This window comes from Hakea prostrata, chromosome 2, assembly GCF_041222555.1.
Source record: "Hakea prostrata isolate BN-2017 chromosome 2, UWA_Hpros_2, whole genome shotgun sequence".
Classification (NCBI taxonomy): Eukaryota; Viridiplantae; Streptophyta; class Magnoliopsida; order Proteales; family Proteaceae; genus Hakea; species Hakea prostrata.
In genome coordinates this window covers 73,254,648-73,268,570 of record NC_142601.1, presented here as the reverse complement: position 1 = coordinate 73,268,570, position 13,923 = coordinate 73,254,648, and the positions used below count along the sequence as shown (strand labels likewise).

Genomic DNA, 13,923 nt, shown 5'->3' with positions numbered 1-13,923 from the left:
GAAAATTTCCCCCAATTCATTTGTCATAATTCAACTAGTTGTTTGATCATGTAATAAGGGAATTAGATCTGATGGTTACAGTTTTATAGACATTAAAGAGTCAATAAATTAGTCAAAATCTAACTCTAAGGAGTTAGTTAGTTTAGTTGGCAGAAATCAACACCTTGAGCATGATATCAAAACTCAGAAGTCTGAATTTTCTTGGAACCAGAGTGAGATCCCATATATTAAATGTTTGATCATTGTTACTTTTTCCTTACTTGTGGGGGGGGGGGGGGGTTAGAGAGACCATTATTTTTTATACCCATATAGGACTAATGATTCTGCGTGCATGATCTCCTTTGTTCACAGTTGATGAAGAAACACCTGAATAATTAGATTGCAGCTATTCACTTAAAAAATGATATATAAGCAAAGTTGAAGATAGGATGACTAAACAAAAAGAATTTAAAGCAGGAAAACTTCTAAGTATAATAAGGTCAATCATATAAGTGAACTCCTGTACATATTAAATGTTTGATCATTGTTACTCTTCCTCCCCCCCCAACATTTAGTGGAGGTTAGAGATACCTTTACTTTTGGTATCCATCTAAGACTAATGATTCTGCATGCATGCCCTCCTTTGTTCAAAATTGATGAAGAAACAGTTGGGATAACTAGATTGAAGCTATTCACTCAGAAAAATGATAAAGAAGCAAAGTTGAAGATAGAATGACCAAACAAAAAGAAGTTAAAGCAGGAAAACTTATTAAATAATTAGATCAAGACGCAAAGATCTCTTCTGGTATTACGTACCCTAGCCAAACTCTTTGTCTGTTCACTTGTCCCCCATCATTCTTTTGAATTTTATATTAACACTTCCCACTTTTTAGGGTTAATTTAAGTTTACTTTAAAACCTTGCACATTACTTCCTGCTTGAAGGTGTACGTTATTTGAAAGATCTAGAGAGCTTCCACATTACGTTGCCAGTTTGAGGGTTTAACAATGGCATGGAAACAAAGTTATTCGAGAGAAAAGACAGGGATGAGAGGAAAGCTCTTAAACCTAAGCTTGTCTTGTCGGGTGACCAAACACAAACACAGAATCCAATGTAGTTGTTTTGTGGTGTTCGCAAATGATTTAAATGGAAGAACCAGTCCGCAATGACTACCTTATTATGCGAACTGTATATAAGTAAGAAACGTGAATATGACTCCATCGTCTGCAATTGACTGAACTGGATCTCTGTGTACTTTGTTATTCAAAAATAACCAAAACACTCAGCTTTTAATAAGACCCTTATTCTTTGCCTTCTTAAAGATAGAAGCTTCCTCGATAACTACGCTCGTGGGAGTGCGCAGTGCTTTTCTTCCCTTCCAGCTCTCTTTCTTTTCTTCCCTCATATGCGCCTCTCTTTCTTTCTCTAGGAACCGAGCTTTCTTGCCAACTTGCAAACTTCTAAATTTTCTCTGCACTCGATAAAGGTAGCTGCTCCACCACCCTCTTTTCTTAACAGCAAAAGAAAAAGCTTCCGAACCTTCTTCATGGATGTAGTTACAGATACCCCACAGAGAGAGAAAGAGATTGAAGGAAATCAGTTGAGGCTATTAGTCTTACAACTCCAGCTAGAAAGGGTTATTTTTTTTCCTGAAGATTTCTTACACAGTAGTAGTCTATAAGACCACCAAGGTAACACTAGTTATATGATGTTTTAAGTCTAGGATGGGCATATATCTCAAAAGTTTTGGTGATGTTTTCTACGTCTAATTATGTTTACAGAGAAGAAAAAGTGGATGATACATATAAACTGGCCCCAGTTGGCCTTCTATAAAAAAAGATTAATTCTTTTCCTTTGCTCGTTCAAGGAAGCTCCAAATTAAAACTACCCTTTGTTCAATTTCAGTGAGGATTTCAGACAATGTAGGATATATTACAATATTTAATTTGTTGTTCCCCAAGACTCCAGAATTGTTTTTTCTTTTGATTGCAAAATGGTTGTTTCAGTCTCCAGTTTGTCTCTGCAATGATGATAGTAACTAATTTCAAGCAACTAACTTAAAAAGGAACTTCACAAAAGGCGGCTGCATTACAAATTTACAATGAATTATAAAGTTCATGGAAAAAATAGGAAGAAGAGTCACATGAAGAAGCATGCCAAAGTTCAAATTAAGTTATATATAGAAGACCCACATGGAAAATTTTTTGAGTAATAAAACCAAAGAGATACATGTCTTGCTTCTTTTTAGATACAGATTTGCAGATCATAAGCCCTGAGAAGCATCGAATAGGAAGGATTAACAGGACATATTCAAACATAAATGTAGTCATGATGAAGAGACCCAAAGCTAAATTAAAGCTGAGCTTTTACAATATTGCATGCGAATGTTCTTAATCTTTGATTGCAAAAGCTAGTAAAGGTTCATAGAGGTCTCTTCATCACTGATTTGATACCCAATAGTTAGAAGAATTTTAAGACCATTACATCTAAGAAATGAGCAGAGTTTCAGCCATAATGCAAATTTCTTCCTTGAAGTAAGCTGCCACCCTTGATCATGGGATTGACTCTGTCTACTGGATTATGTTGTGTTCTTCGTGGTGATGGTCTTTCAAGCTTTGCAGGCACCTCAAATTTCTTTTCTCCCACACCATCACTGGAGAGGATTGGCTTGGATTCATAAATATCCGACATAGAATCGATATCTGAACCGCTATCCATTGTCGACGCACCGATTTGAAGCTGATAACCCTTGAATGCATCTTCTTGATTGCCTAGACATGATGCAGCTGTTCCTAATTCCTGTAGTCTGAGGTCATCAGGCCACATTAGAGGATTAATCTTGCTACTGCCACCATATGGGCTATGCCTCTTCTTCCCAAGACAGATAGAATCATTGGCTGACATGAATCCTTCAAGAGATGATCTTTCCATATGTGGCTGCATCTCAACTTGCTCTCCTCCATATATGTGTAGGTCTTGAAGGGAAGGAAATCCCATTTGAGAACCGAAGTCTTTCATGGAACCCATGTCAACAACTCCTTGATCATTGACGCCCTTGTAGCTTCCTGAGGCCATGTTTTCACCATCAAGTGTTTGACAAGCTTTCTCAAGTATGGACTGCATATACTTACCTTGTGCTTCAATTCTCAGCTGGAGGTGCCTTTGTACCTGCAATTTCAGCAAACTGTTAAGAATCAACAATATTGCTTCAGGAACAGCAATTTGCAAAAGAAAAGGGAAGAGCTTTCCACCCCAGAAAAAGGCCCCAGAGAGAGCTACCAGAATCACGCTCAGAGAACATAGATTTACGTGATTCACTCAAGAAGGTCGCACGCAAAAGGGATACAAATAAAGCAACGTTTGCAAGTACTCCAAAGAAAAATCATTGATGTGAGTTGTTGGGTATTCCCTCTCTCTCTATATATATGCTTACCTCTATCTGCTCTTGCAATCTCCTTTGGACTTCCATTTGCATCCTTAGTGCATCAGTTATCTGACCGTTCCTGCTGAAGTGCATCAATCATAAAACACCTTGCAGCAACTTTTTTTGAGTGTTAAAAAGATTTAGTCAGTTACGTACTCATTTATGCTTCGGCCCATTATTCCTGAGGATGCATTTCTTTGAAGATCTAGCCCTGAAGCCGTCATGAACAAGTAAATATTAAAGAACAACAACTGATTCAGAAAACATATTAGGTTAAAATGGAAATTATATGGCATAAGGGTAGTCATCCAGTATATAAACATATAAGACAACATTTACCTCTCTCACCCTCCTTAACTGAGTGATCACCGAATTCCTTGTGGGGCTGCTTCCCAAGCCTGAATTTCTACATGACAAAAAAAACAAACAAACAAACAAAAGTTTGATTATTGAAAAGATTGTGAGTTCTGAGAGAAAGAAAACACATCAAATATTGTTTACATACCTGAAGATGGCTCTTGAGGTGATATAGAGTGAGACCCTTAACACCCATAACTCTCATGATGGTCTTTGGCGTGGCCTCTATAGATTAGACATGGAGAAGAAAAGAATCACATACAGGATCAAATAGAACCAAAAGAAGAGCTAGGGAGGAGAGAAAAAATTTAGATGAGAAGATGAAGAAGATCATCGAAGAAGATGGTTTGTGCAGGTAATAATAATAAGTTAGTGAGAAATGTAAGTACTGTCTGGTCCTCCGAGTTGAGTCACAGCATCAACGAATCTTTCATGAAGCTCGACAGTCCATCGAAGACGAGGCTTTGGGTCCGTTGTGAGAACAAGTCCCGAGTCCCCTTGAACACACATAGGCCTATCATGTGAATTCATAGTAGGTTTCTTGGATTGGAACATATTCTCAGAGAGCTTCTCTGGGATAGGAAGAGATTCAAGAACAAAAGCGACGCATATGAGGAAGAGAATAGGGTGCGTTTTTGAAGAAGAGAATGGCTTTGGTTTTTCTCTCTTCTCTGGTAGAAAGTTCCCCCTTGTAAAATAAACATAAAGCCCACCGACTCCAATTTGCAGGCCCTCCTTTGCAAAAAGATGTACTCTCTCTCCCTCCCTCCCTCTCTCACAGTTTGACTCGGAATAATTGATTAAACCAGATACCTTGCTTGTTAATCAGTCTAACCAAGACCAATCCCAGTCGATTCTGGACGATTCAAATCGGAATCAATGGAGTGCTGTGGTTTTACACGAAATTAATTATTCCAAATTGGAGGTGATTGCTGTCTTAGACCCAATTAAGATACATACTTAGGCATGCACCCTTTCTTAATAATTAAGGGCTAGCTTATGAATTAATTGCTCTTTTGTTTGCGTATACTCTATATAAAATTAGAAACCCAGAAGCAAGTGATTCTGATCTTGGACAATCTAATTTTTTTTTGGTTTTTTGTGGTAAAATTTCATACAAGGAAATGAAGGAACCCCTTGGTGCAATCATATAAAACTATCATTTGATTTAACTGTTGTCAGCTCTTTTCTCTTTTGTAGTATGAACCCACCCTTACCTTTTATGTTTATTATATGCTCATAGAGACCCATTTGGCATGATAGTTAGGCTACAAACCATGTTTTATGTCATGACCAACAAAAAGGTTCTATGATTGCTGCTATTGAGATTGATCATTTGAAAGCTCTGGCTATCTAACTAGTTAAACTATTCTTGGCAATATATATATCATAAGATGTACTATTATTTGATCAATGAAACACGGCGACGTGTCGTAAATTACTAGTATTAATTCCCATCCGAGTCACAGTAAGCACCCTCTGCTTATAATACTTACCTTCATTGAAACAATATCATTAGTGAAAATAGCTACAACAACAAGATGTCGTCTTACACATCTGAGAAGACACTAGCTTGAGAACAAGTTATGTGGAACCAAACTTTAGTTCTTGTGGCTATTATATGAGAATGTGAACATCAATCCATAAAGGGTTTCTATGTGGAGCTTTTGATGGCAGGTGGGGGGACCTCTCCCCCTTCCAAAGTTTGTTGGGCTTAAACGATAAGGCTTTTGTGGAATGGAAGATTGTCTCTAGCCCCATGCATATCTCATCAAAGCAACTCCATTTCAAGTTCAAAGAACCAAAAAATATAGGTAAGGTCAAACCTAATTTATCTTGAATCTTCACAGTTAAGACCCCACCCATGGAGGAAAAGAAAACTAGTATGTATAGGAAGAACATTTTAAAGCTCTCTCCCTCGCTCTCTCTTTAAGTCCATGCTAGGATGTCAAATTCCAGAGATGCACAACAAGGCCAGGTAAAAATATAAACCATTTAATATTTACCCTAACCCACAAAGGAATAGATGCTTTCTTCTTCGACAATCAAAGGAAGATTCTTCTCCCAATGATCTAGAAATACTAAATTGGTTCCCCTAAATCTGATTTACACTTAATTCTGTTCTGATCTCTCTGCTTTTGAACATATCAGACACCAATTTAAAACATATCGTTAGGTCCCACAAGGTGGATGACTTTACAGGTTGATATCATGGCCATTCCTAAATGCCAAGCTTACAATTTATGCTGCTTTTTAGTCCATGGTTAGGCATAATGGCTTAATGATCGATATCTTTAGAGTCACCTTGTAAATTTGATTTTGTATTAATGAAGATTCCTTATTAGAATACACGTGCTTCAAGCTGTCCTAAATTCTATAACAGAGTAAAAGGTGATTTATAGCTTTTAGTTCATTAATTAAGCTTCGTAGTGTTTTTATTCATAAGGAGATCTTAGCTTAAATTTCAAGCTGGAATTCTAAGATGCTTTGGCGAATAAATTCTTCAAGATGAATATATTCCATATAGGTGAGGTTTTGGGGACCCATCTTTCTGCATGGCTTGTTGGCTTTAATGGGTTTCTCTTCTTCTGCTTGCTAGGCCGGTGCAATTCTCTATCTCATACGAGGCCCACAGTGATTAGCATATACAGCAGCAGTGCTTTGATCTAGATAATCTCTAGCTACCAGCTTTGTATATATGGAATTAGGCTAGATTTTATCGCATTATGATGATTAGATTAATTAGAGCATCGAATATAATGGAATGGTATTGTCTTGTTCTTTTCCACAGAAAAGGCCATTCCTACTGATCAAGTACTGATCATTGATTCTGACTGTAATGCATCATTTACTGTATTTGAGCATCTGAATCGTAGTACAGTAACCATCCTTAATAACCAAGATTTCTCTTAATACCATTAAGTCAACAAGTAACAGTGAGTTCCACCAGAAAGAATACTAGAAAAGGGAAGAGTGTGAGCGTGGAAATCAGCCATGAGATCAATTTGATGGGCTCTCTGCAAAGTTGCGTCTGCGTTTGGCTGTCTAAACAGTAAGGAAGTTGATATAAGTTTGGCCTCAACAGCATTCCAGAATGACAAAATCATAATTTTGAAAACTCAGAGGGCCCGTTTGATAACTCACACAAAAACACTTTCTAGTTTTTTTTTTTCTTGGAGAAATAAAAAATTGGTCAAAAACTGTTCGATAAGACTTATTTGATTCTGGTGCTTTTTGTAACATAAATTGAAATTGTTGTTGCGTCAAAAATGGTTTTTGAAACAAAAGTTTGGTGCCCTGGATTTAAGTCAAATAGCTTCAGAGAGGGGTATTTGTAGAATTCAATATCCTAAACATAAGAATCATATTAAAACCCTTTCATGCAGTGACAAAAACTCTTCCATTCTTTGCTTCTTTAACTCCAATGATTGAGATTGTTCGATTCTTCATCTTTATTATCTTTGGTGATTGAAGGTTCTCTTCATCTTCTAAATCCCTGGTGAAATTCAAGCCATTGTCTTTGAGAAAAGAGTTCCTGTTCTTCATTTTTCTATCTTCGACCAACTTTGGTAAAATATCGATTGATATTGTTTCTACTTCTAGAAGCAAGTCTTGTCAAAAACTTGTAAAGATGTTTTGGCTTCCAAAAACACTCATAAGGAGTCTTGTCAAAAAATGATATATTGATCTAGTTTCATTTGTAATTTTTCATCTAGACCTAAATTCTTTTGATCTTAAATATTCAATCAAATCTTCGTTTCTAAAGATTGAATGCACTTCTATGGTCCCAAATTTCGTAATTTTCGAGCTGTTTTCGTCTATATTTGGGGTCGTCAAAATATACAAGAATATTGTTTCTACGAAAAATATCATTTATGAGTGATAAAATACATATTTATATTGTTTTTGCTTCCAGAAGCAAGTTTTGTCCAAAACCTATAAAGTCATAATTCTCAAGTCGTTTCTTCTATATTGGGGATAATCGAACACACAAGTATACTGTTTTTACGAAAAGTACCATTTATGGGTGATAAAACACCTATTGATACTGTTTTTGCTTTTAGAAGCAAGTTTTGTCAAAAATCTATAAAGATGTTTCTACTTCTAAAATCACACATACTTCTTTGAAAACCTAACTAGTCAAGAGTCAATTAGGTCCTAGAGCTTACTCCCATTAAGGTTATGGTTTTTTGACTCAATTTACTCATTTGAAAACCCTAGTGAGTGGAGAGTCAAATTGAGTCATGTTGAATCAAGTCGTGATAACTTCCCCCTCGGTTTGGCAAAAAAAAAAAAAAAAAAAAAAAGTAGATAACTTCTCTATTAAGAGAAAACAATATGTTTCTCTGATGCTTCTCAAATTTTAACTACACAGCAAGAGTGAAATTCTATAAGACTTACTAAATGGTTGTTTCGCCTTTGATTCATTTTTTTAGCATATAAAAAAGTGATTTCCACCCCAATTGTGTAGTTGACAAGCATAGCATCAAAGGTAGCATTTTTTTTTTTTTGGGGTTGTTTTTTGGATCTGAGTTCATCCATTCTAATTTAAGCATACTCGACTATATCCTTAAAAGAACTCTTAATTAATATATTGAGGAAGCTTCACCCTTGGCTCGGACAGAATTTCTGACCAACATTGATCTTTTCCAATTGAGCCACCTTCGGGTTAGGGTTAAGGGAGCACATTGTCATTTCTGACTGGGAGGGGATCCAAAGTCGCTCCATGCACCCGGATCAAGCGTTGACTCACCGAGTTTCAAACACCAGAATAACATTCGTCCTTGGTTCCGGCCTAGAAATTTGATGGGGGGTGGGTCAGAGCTGAATATTGATTAGAGGAAGCAAATGAGTTAAAAGTCTGCAGAAGCTGAACTTAGGAAGTTGGTACAAGGAGCAGTTTTGGTGGCGGTAGCCTGAGGAACCTGCTGGCGGCAGCGGCCATTAGAGGTGTGACGGAGGCAAGGGCGACCATATTCGGTCACGTTTTGAACCCAACAGGCCAGAGATCACCTCACAAGGTTCTTCGTAAGAAACTCATCGGCGAGAAAGTCGCTCAGTGGTACCCTCACGATATCAAGAAGGACGACCCACTTGTAATGGCTCGTCAAGAACAAGAGTATTGCCTCCAAATCCAATTCCTATTCTGAGTACCAATTTCTTGGTTGACGAAATATGCTTTTATTTTCTTACGCGCCATCTGTTTGTTTTTATTCTTCTTTGAAACTTGTATTTATTTATTTCTTTTGGTGGTGAATTTCCCCCCTCTTCAGTCTTCCTAGTTTTTAGCGATTACAATGTTTGTTTCACTCCAAAACCATGGTGGACTCCTGTACATTGTGTAGGTATTATGGATTTTCTCTAAAACATGTAGAAATATTTGGGTGATCTTATAATGTAGCATTGGCATTGAAAAATTCTAATGAGCAACGTGTATATGATTTAGGGATATACCTCTCTTGGTAAGCTTATGGTGAAATCCTGAATGCCTCCATTCCTCTTTTGGTAAAATTTAATTAGATTATGTTTTGCGTCTTAATACATTATTACTCAGTCATATTTACAAGCCATAGACATGCTAAAATTAACGCAGTTGTGATGGAAGCATTGGATAGGAGTCTGACCACTTGGGAAAACGAGCTCTAAGTATATGGTCTAATGCCGTTCTCTACCTTAGTTGTTGCACGAAGAAGTGAGAAGTGATGATTCTTGTGAACCTAAGAGCAATGATTGTTATGTAAAGCGTCTATATTTACATATGTGACTATTGGAAATCTGTATATGAATACTGGAAAGTCTGGGAATGCTGTGATGGCACCCAACATATTTTCTCCTTAAGGGTTGCTTTTCTGATGAGAATTTCTATGGTGGAAATGTAGTATGATGATTAGTATGACAGGATGAGCTTTGTGATTTGTGCCCAGCAGTTCATGATCAAAATTTGCCATATGTAATAGGGTTTGAAGCATTCTGAGTAGGGAGAAAGATATAACACTAAGCCCCACTGGAAAAGTGGCCAGCCCTTTATGCGAAACAGTCACACAAGCCCATCGTATAGATTTCTTGCAAAGGAAATAACTCTAGCTTTTGATTTACCCTTTGGTTTAGGGAGTAAAGAAAATTATGAGTGTGTCAAAGTAAAGTTTGACTACAGTGCTGAAGTCTCTCTCTCTTTTTTTTCTTCTTTTTTTCCCCCTTAAAGGTGTTTCTCAATGTGAGAAATGCCTTCTATTAATGTAATTGCTTGGAAGAAACTTACTTGTCTGAGTGCTCCAGCTTCCATGCCTAGGATGAAAAATAAGTAAATCAAAATATCTCAGCGCCCCTACTTTTGATTGCACTTCTACGGGCTTCTTTCTCAATGCAAGTGAATGTAGGTAGGTTGGAATCTTGGAACAGGGTAGAATGATACATGCGGCTAACCTGAAGTAGTTTGGCAACGCAATGTTGAGTTATGCTTTCAAGTCACTCGGCATGTCCTTTCCACAGTTGAGGTGGGGAACACCTAATGCTATTATCACAGTTCACCAAGTTTCCTGCCTCACCGACACTGAGTACTTATTCTTTAGGCAATACAATTTCAACAGGAATGTGTCATTACCTAGTTCTTCCATTTAGACATCTCAGGTAGCATGAGAAAATATAATTGTGATTCTTTATACTGCAATTCCGACCAACTCTAATTTTGATCTTGCAGGCGCTTATCTAAACTGGAAATGTTAAAACGTCGTGGGAAAGGCCCGCCAAAGAAGGGTCAAGGAAGACGTGCTGTTAAGCGTAGCAAGTAAAAGTAATCCTTTCAGGTGGTTTCTGATTCATGGCATTCTTTTAGTTTGAGGATATTGTTGATGAGTGAAATTGTGTCTACTAGTTTTCTGAATTTACTTGATCTTACTGCTTTATTTGCTACCATCTCTCTTAACATTTGTTAATGCAATGGAAGAAACACATTTTTTGGTGTATTAAAAGATCTTGGCATTGTTCATGCTCTTTTTATTGAAATGAATCAATATGAGCATTAAAAGGCAACTCTTCAATTCACGGCCTTTCATGAAGTACTGGGAGGGTTAGAATCTCAGGTGGGATTACTCATTAAATTCACTTGTTTGAGGGGCAGCATACTCCACCCATTGAATTCTCAGTAATGGAACTAAGAACTAGTCCTTTTAATTATCAGTCTCCATTTTCATTTGTTTCAGTATAAAAGGATGCATTGTCCAAGAGAAGAGCTGGGTAATATGGACATTAAGGTAATGAATGCCTGCATCCATATCCAACTCTGAAGCATGCCCAGGGAGCCATGTTGAATGAAGTAAATCAGCATAGGTTGACTGTGGACAGGGCCATTTGCTAATGAATTTTTTTTTTCCGCATGTGTGGTGCAGGGATGTTAACTGGGGTGTGGTATGAATATGGCTTTTCTTAGTTTTGATCCCCCTAGTGTAGAGTCTTTTTGTTTGGCTGATGTACATAGAGAAGAATATTTTGCATTCATGAAAGAGAATTCTTTTTTCTCTGCTTTTTAATCTTTTTTGGGCTGGGAAGCATCAGTGAATCCATCCATTTCAGTTATATCATCTTATTCTTTAGTTTTTCTTCTAGAAGATTTGGTGGGTCATTATAGGTAAATGTTTCCATAAACTTTGGCTATTTGACTGGAACAATTAGGAGTAAGATTGGCAAGAAAAAATTGTGTCTTCTCTATTTTTAAAGAGACACAGAACCTACTAAATCCACTGTAAAGTATGTTAATGGCATGTGTCAGACTCAGAATTTTGTTACAAAGATGAGGGCTGTAGCATAGGAAGATACTTGCAATTTAAACTGAAAACTCAGAAAAGAACTGAAGCAAAGAGTAGAGATTCGGAACGTAGGAAAACTTAAAATTCCTGGTGCATATTAGACATCTTAAAGCAGTGGTGCCCCAGAATACAGTTTTGGAAATAGAAAGCTGGTTTTCACCAAACTTCTTCCTAAACTGAAAATACCATAGGCCCTGCTTTGGTCACTTTCATAGACCTCAAATACATTAACTTATTTTCTAGTTCAAATTTACTAAAACCTGACTGCACTTTGAATTTACTCTGAAAAATGGATAAAAAACCTAATCAGGACATTATAAGAAACTAGAAAGAAACAATGAAAAAATTCTAGAAGAGGCATAGCTCATATTATGGCTAGGATGTTTTAAACTCTTTAGTTGATTCTTTTATGACTGGGATCTGATTAAGAGTGGTAGAAGAGGAAAAAATGACATTGTTCATTCAGATATCCAACAGAAAAGGGACTTGTAGCTGAGAAATATGCATTGTCTTTTCATGCTTAGTTTTCTGTCAGTGATAATATTTTTTGGTTACTTGAAAGTCTTGCCCATCAGCTTTTGTATAACTTGCTTGATTAAGCTATTGATCTACTGTGGCTTCTACATCAGCTTCATGACACTGTAAGGCATTTGTTGGGGTCTGAACCTGATCATTACACTCACTATTTCAAGTTCTGTTTTAAAAGTTGGAATTGAATAGGTTTCCCTAGTCTAGCCGATTCCAGGGTTTTGGGAATCAGATTGCCGGCTTGCTGATTTCGGGCCTTTGGGACAGATTATGGGTTTAAATTCCTCAAGTTAAGACATGTTTTCAGGTGTATAGAAGTTCCCTTGGGTCAATTAGACGCAGATATCTGTTAAAGTAGTCTTGTGATAGTTCATGGATTTGTCTTTCCTGTCTTCATCTTGGATCTCCAGGTACTCTCCATCCATCCCTTCTATCTGTCTAAAAGCCATAGCTAAATCACTGAAGTCTCATGGCCACTATTAGATAAGCAGACCCCCACCACAAACCCTGCCAAAAAAGTCCTTAAATGGTACGATAATAGTTCATGTGATATGGCATATTCCCATGGCATTATGAAGCACCACCGTGAGCTAGTTTTCCAATATAAATAAGAAAATGTATAGCAGTACCAAGAAAACTGGGTGTCCTGTCTAACTCATTTAGGTAACTCTGTCATGATCAGCAAGAATGAGTACCATTGCATGGAGCAGTGTCAGGTATATGATTGTTAATTGCATACCATAACTGGAATATAAAATGTGGTCTGTGCCATCTAGAAATGATTTCAAAGAACAATAATTTAGTTTTCACTAAGCAACTGCAGTTCTTATTGACAAAAGAGTCACAATAGAAAATCCCGTTTGCCAGGATCTTTACTCAGCCTCATCTCCACTAGGATAGCCCCACCAGTGCCTATGTTAGAGTGAAACTGAACAAATGCTCCTGGGTCTAGGGGTGAAGCATTGTCTATATTAATTATATAAAAGCTCCCTTGAGAATGTAGCTGAGGTGTGTGTAAGTTGGCCCAAATAAACCTTAGATTAGAAAATAAAAATAAAAAATAAAAAGTTGAATTATAGGGTAAATCTTAATTGTGATCCTGATGCTTTCTCACCACACAACAGTCGTGAGGCCCACCTATAAATATTGAAAGAAAAAAAATAATAGAAGTGGAAATGCCAATGGACCCCCCCTTTGTATGGTTCAAAAGTATCATGAGAACATATTGTTCTTCCCTGATGGGGAGCTGATCCAAACTCTTATAGGGGATTGTGTTGAAAACAAATAAAATTGAATATGATAGTTATCGAGGCAGCAAAACCAAACAAGACCTTCCATCTCATCCCCTAGAGTTGAAGGTAAAATAGACCCATATAGATCCGAGACCAAGCCCCAAAGATCAAGTTTTTGAATCCTCAAGAAGTATTGGGATATCAACCCAAAACCAGATTTTTGCAGCGCTCCCCCAGAATCCTCTCCTCTATGGATAGAGAGTTAACTAGCACGGATCATCTAGAAATTGTTCTCATGGTAGGGAAATCAGTCTACAAGGCATTGGGGTATGGCTAAAGTAGACTATAGTCAAACCAAATGTTGGTTTGGCTGCTTGTCCTCGACGGCTTTCACTCTAGTTAGGATTTACACATGTCAGCTCTGATACCAAATATTAGGTACTTTGACTAGTGTGCCAATAACTCTGAAGTTGACAGAATAGGTTGAGTCAAGCTCTTTAACATATCCTATATTAAACTGATTCAATCTAATACTTATACACCAAATTGAATTCCATTAAACACGTAACACTGGGGCTAGTTGAACTTTAGCTCCTTGTAGA

General features: G+C 37.2%; 2 protein-coding genes across 4 annotated transcripts; one reads left to right on the top strand and one right to left on the bottom strand.

Moving 5' to 3' along the window:
• Positions 1-2,064: 2,064 nt before the first annotated feature.
• On the bottom strand, positions 2,065-4,441 carry LOC149026368 (myb family transcription factor IPN2-like). Of its 3 annotated transcripts, XM_089143304.1 has the most exons (7): positions 4,149-4,441; positions 3,908-3,984; positions 3,742-3,808; positions 3,559-3,613; positions 3,412-3,484; positions 3,110-3,146; positions 2,065-3,043 (listed from the first exon to the last, which is right to left on the bottom strand). In XM_089143304.1, exons 1-7 carry the CDS (start codon positions 4,312-4,314, stop codon positions 2,484-2,486), a joined length of 1,035 nt encoding a protein of 344 aa, XP_088999430.1. In that variant the 5' UTR covers positions 4,315-4,441; the 3' UTR covers positions 2,065-2,483. The 3 variants fall into 3 exon arrangements, with proteins under 3 accessions (XP_088999430.1, XP_088999428.1, XP_088999429.1); XM_089143302.1 differs by having other exon boundaries at positions 2,069-3,146; XM_089143303.1 differs by having other exon boundaries at positions 2,072-3,146; positions 3,412-3,481.
• Positions 4,442-5,704: 1,263 nt separating this feature from the next.
• On the top strand, positions 5,705-13,897 carry LOC149026367 (small ribosomal subunit protein mS33-like). The gene is made up of 3 exons (XM_089143643.1): positions 5,705-5,737; positions 8,640-8,878; positions 10,457-13,897. The coding sequence occupies exons 1-3, from the start codon at positions 5,705-5,707 to the stop codon at positions 10,545-10,547; spliced, it is 363 nt and encodes a 120-aa protein (XP_088999769.1). The 3' UTR covers positions 10,548-13,897.
• Positions 13,898-13,923: the final 26 nt, after the last annotated feature.

Excerpts from the sequence above, each read along its gene's own strand:
- LOC149026368 (XM_089143302.1), bottom strand. The coding sequence starts at position 4,314 with ATGTTCCAATCCAAGAAACCTACTATGAATTCACATGATAGGCCTATG. Across the intron at positions 3,614-3,741 it reads AGTTAAGGAGGGTGAGAGAG|GGCTAGATCTTCAAAGAAAT; the intron begins GTAAATGTTGTC and ends TGACGGCTTCAG. Across the intron at positions 3,147-3,411 it reads GATTGCAAGAGCAGATAGAG|GTACAAAGGCACCTCCAGCT; the intron begins GTAAGCATATAT and ends CTGAAATTGCAG.
- LOC149026367 (XM_089143643.1), top strand. The coding sequence starts at position 5,705 with ATGTCAAATTCCAGAGATGCACAACAAGGCCAG. Across the intron at positions 5,738-8,639 it reads GAGATGCACAACAAGGCCAG|GAAGTTGGTACAAGGAGCAG; the intron begins GTAAAAATATAA and ends AGCTGAACTTAG. Across the intron at positions 8,879-10,456 it reads ATGGCTCGTCAAGAACAAGA|GCGCTTATCTAAACTGGAAA; the intron begins GTATTGCCTCCA and ends TTGATCTTGCAG.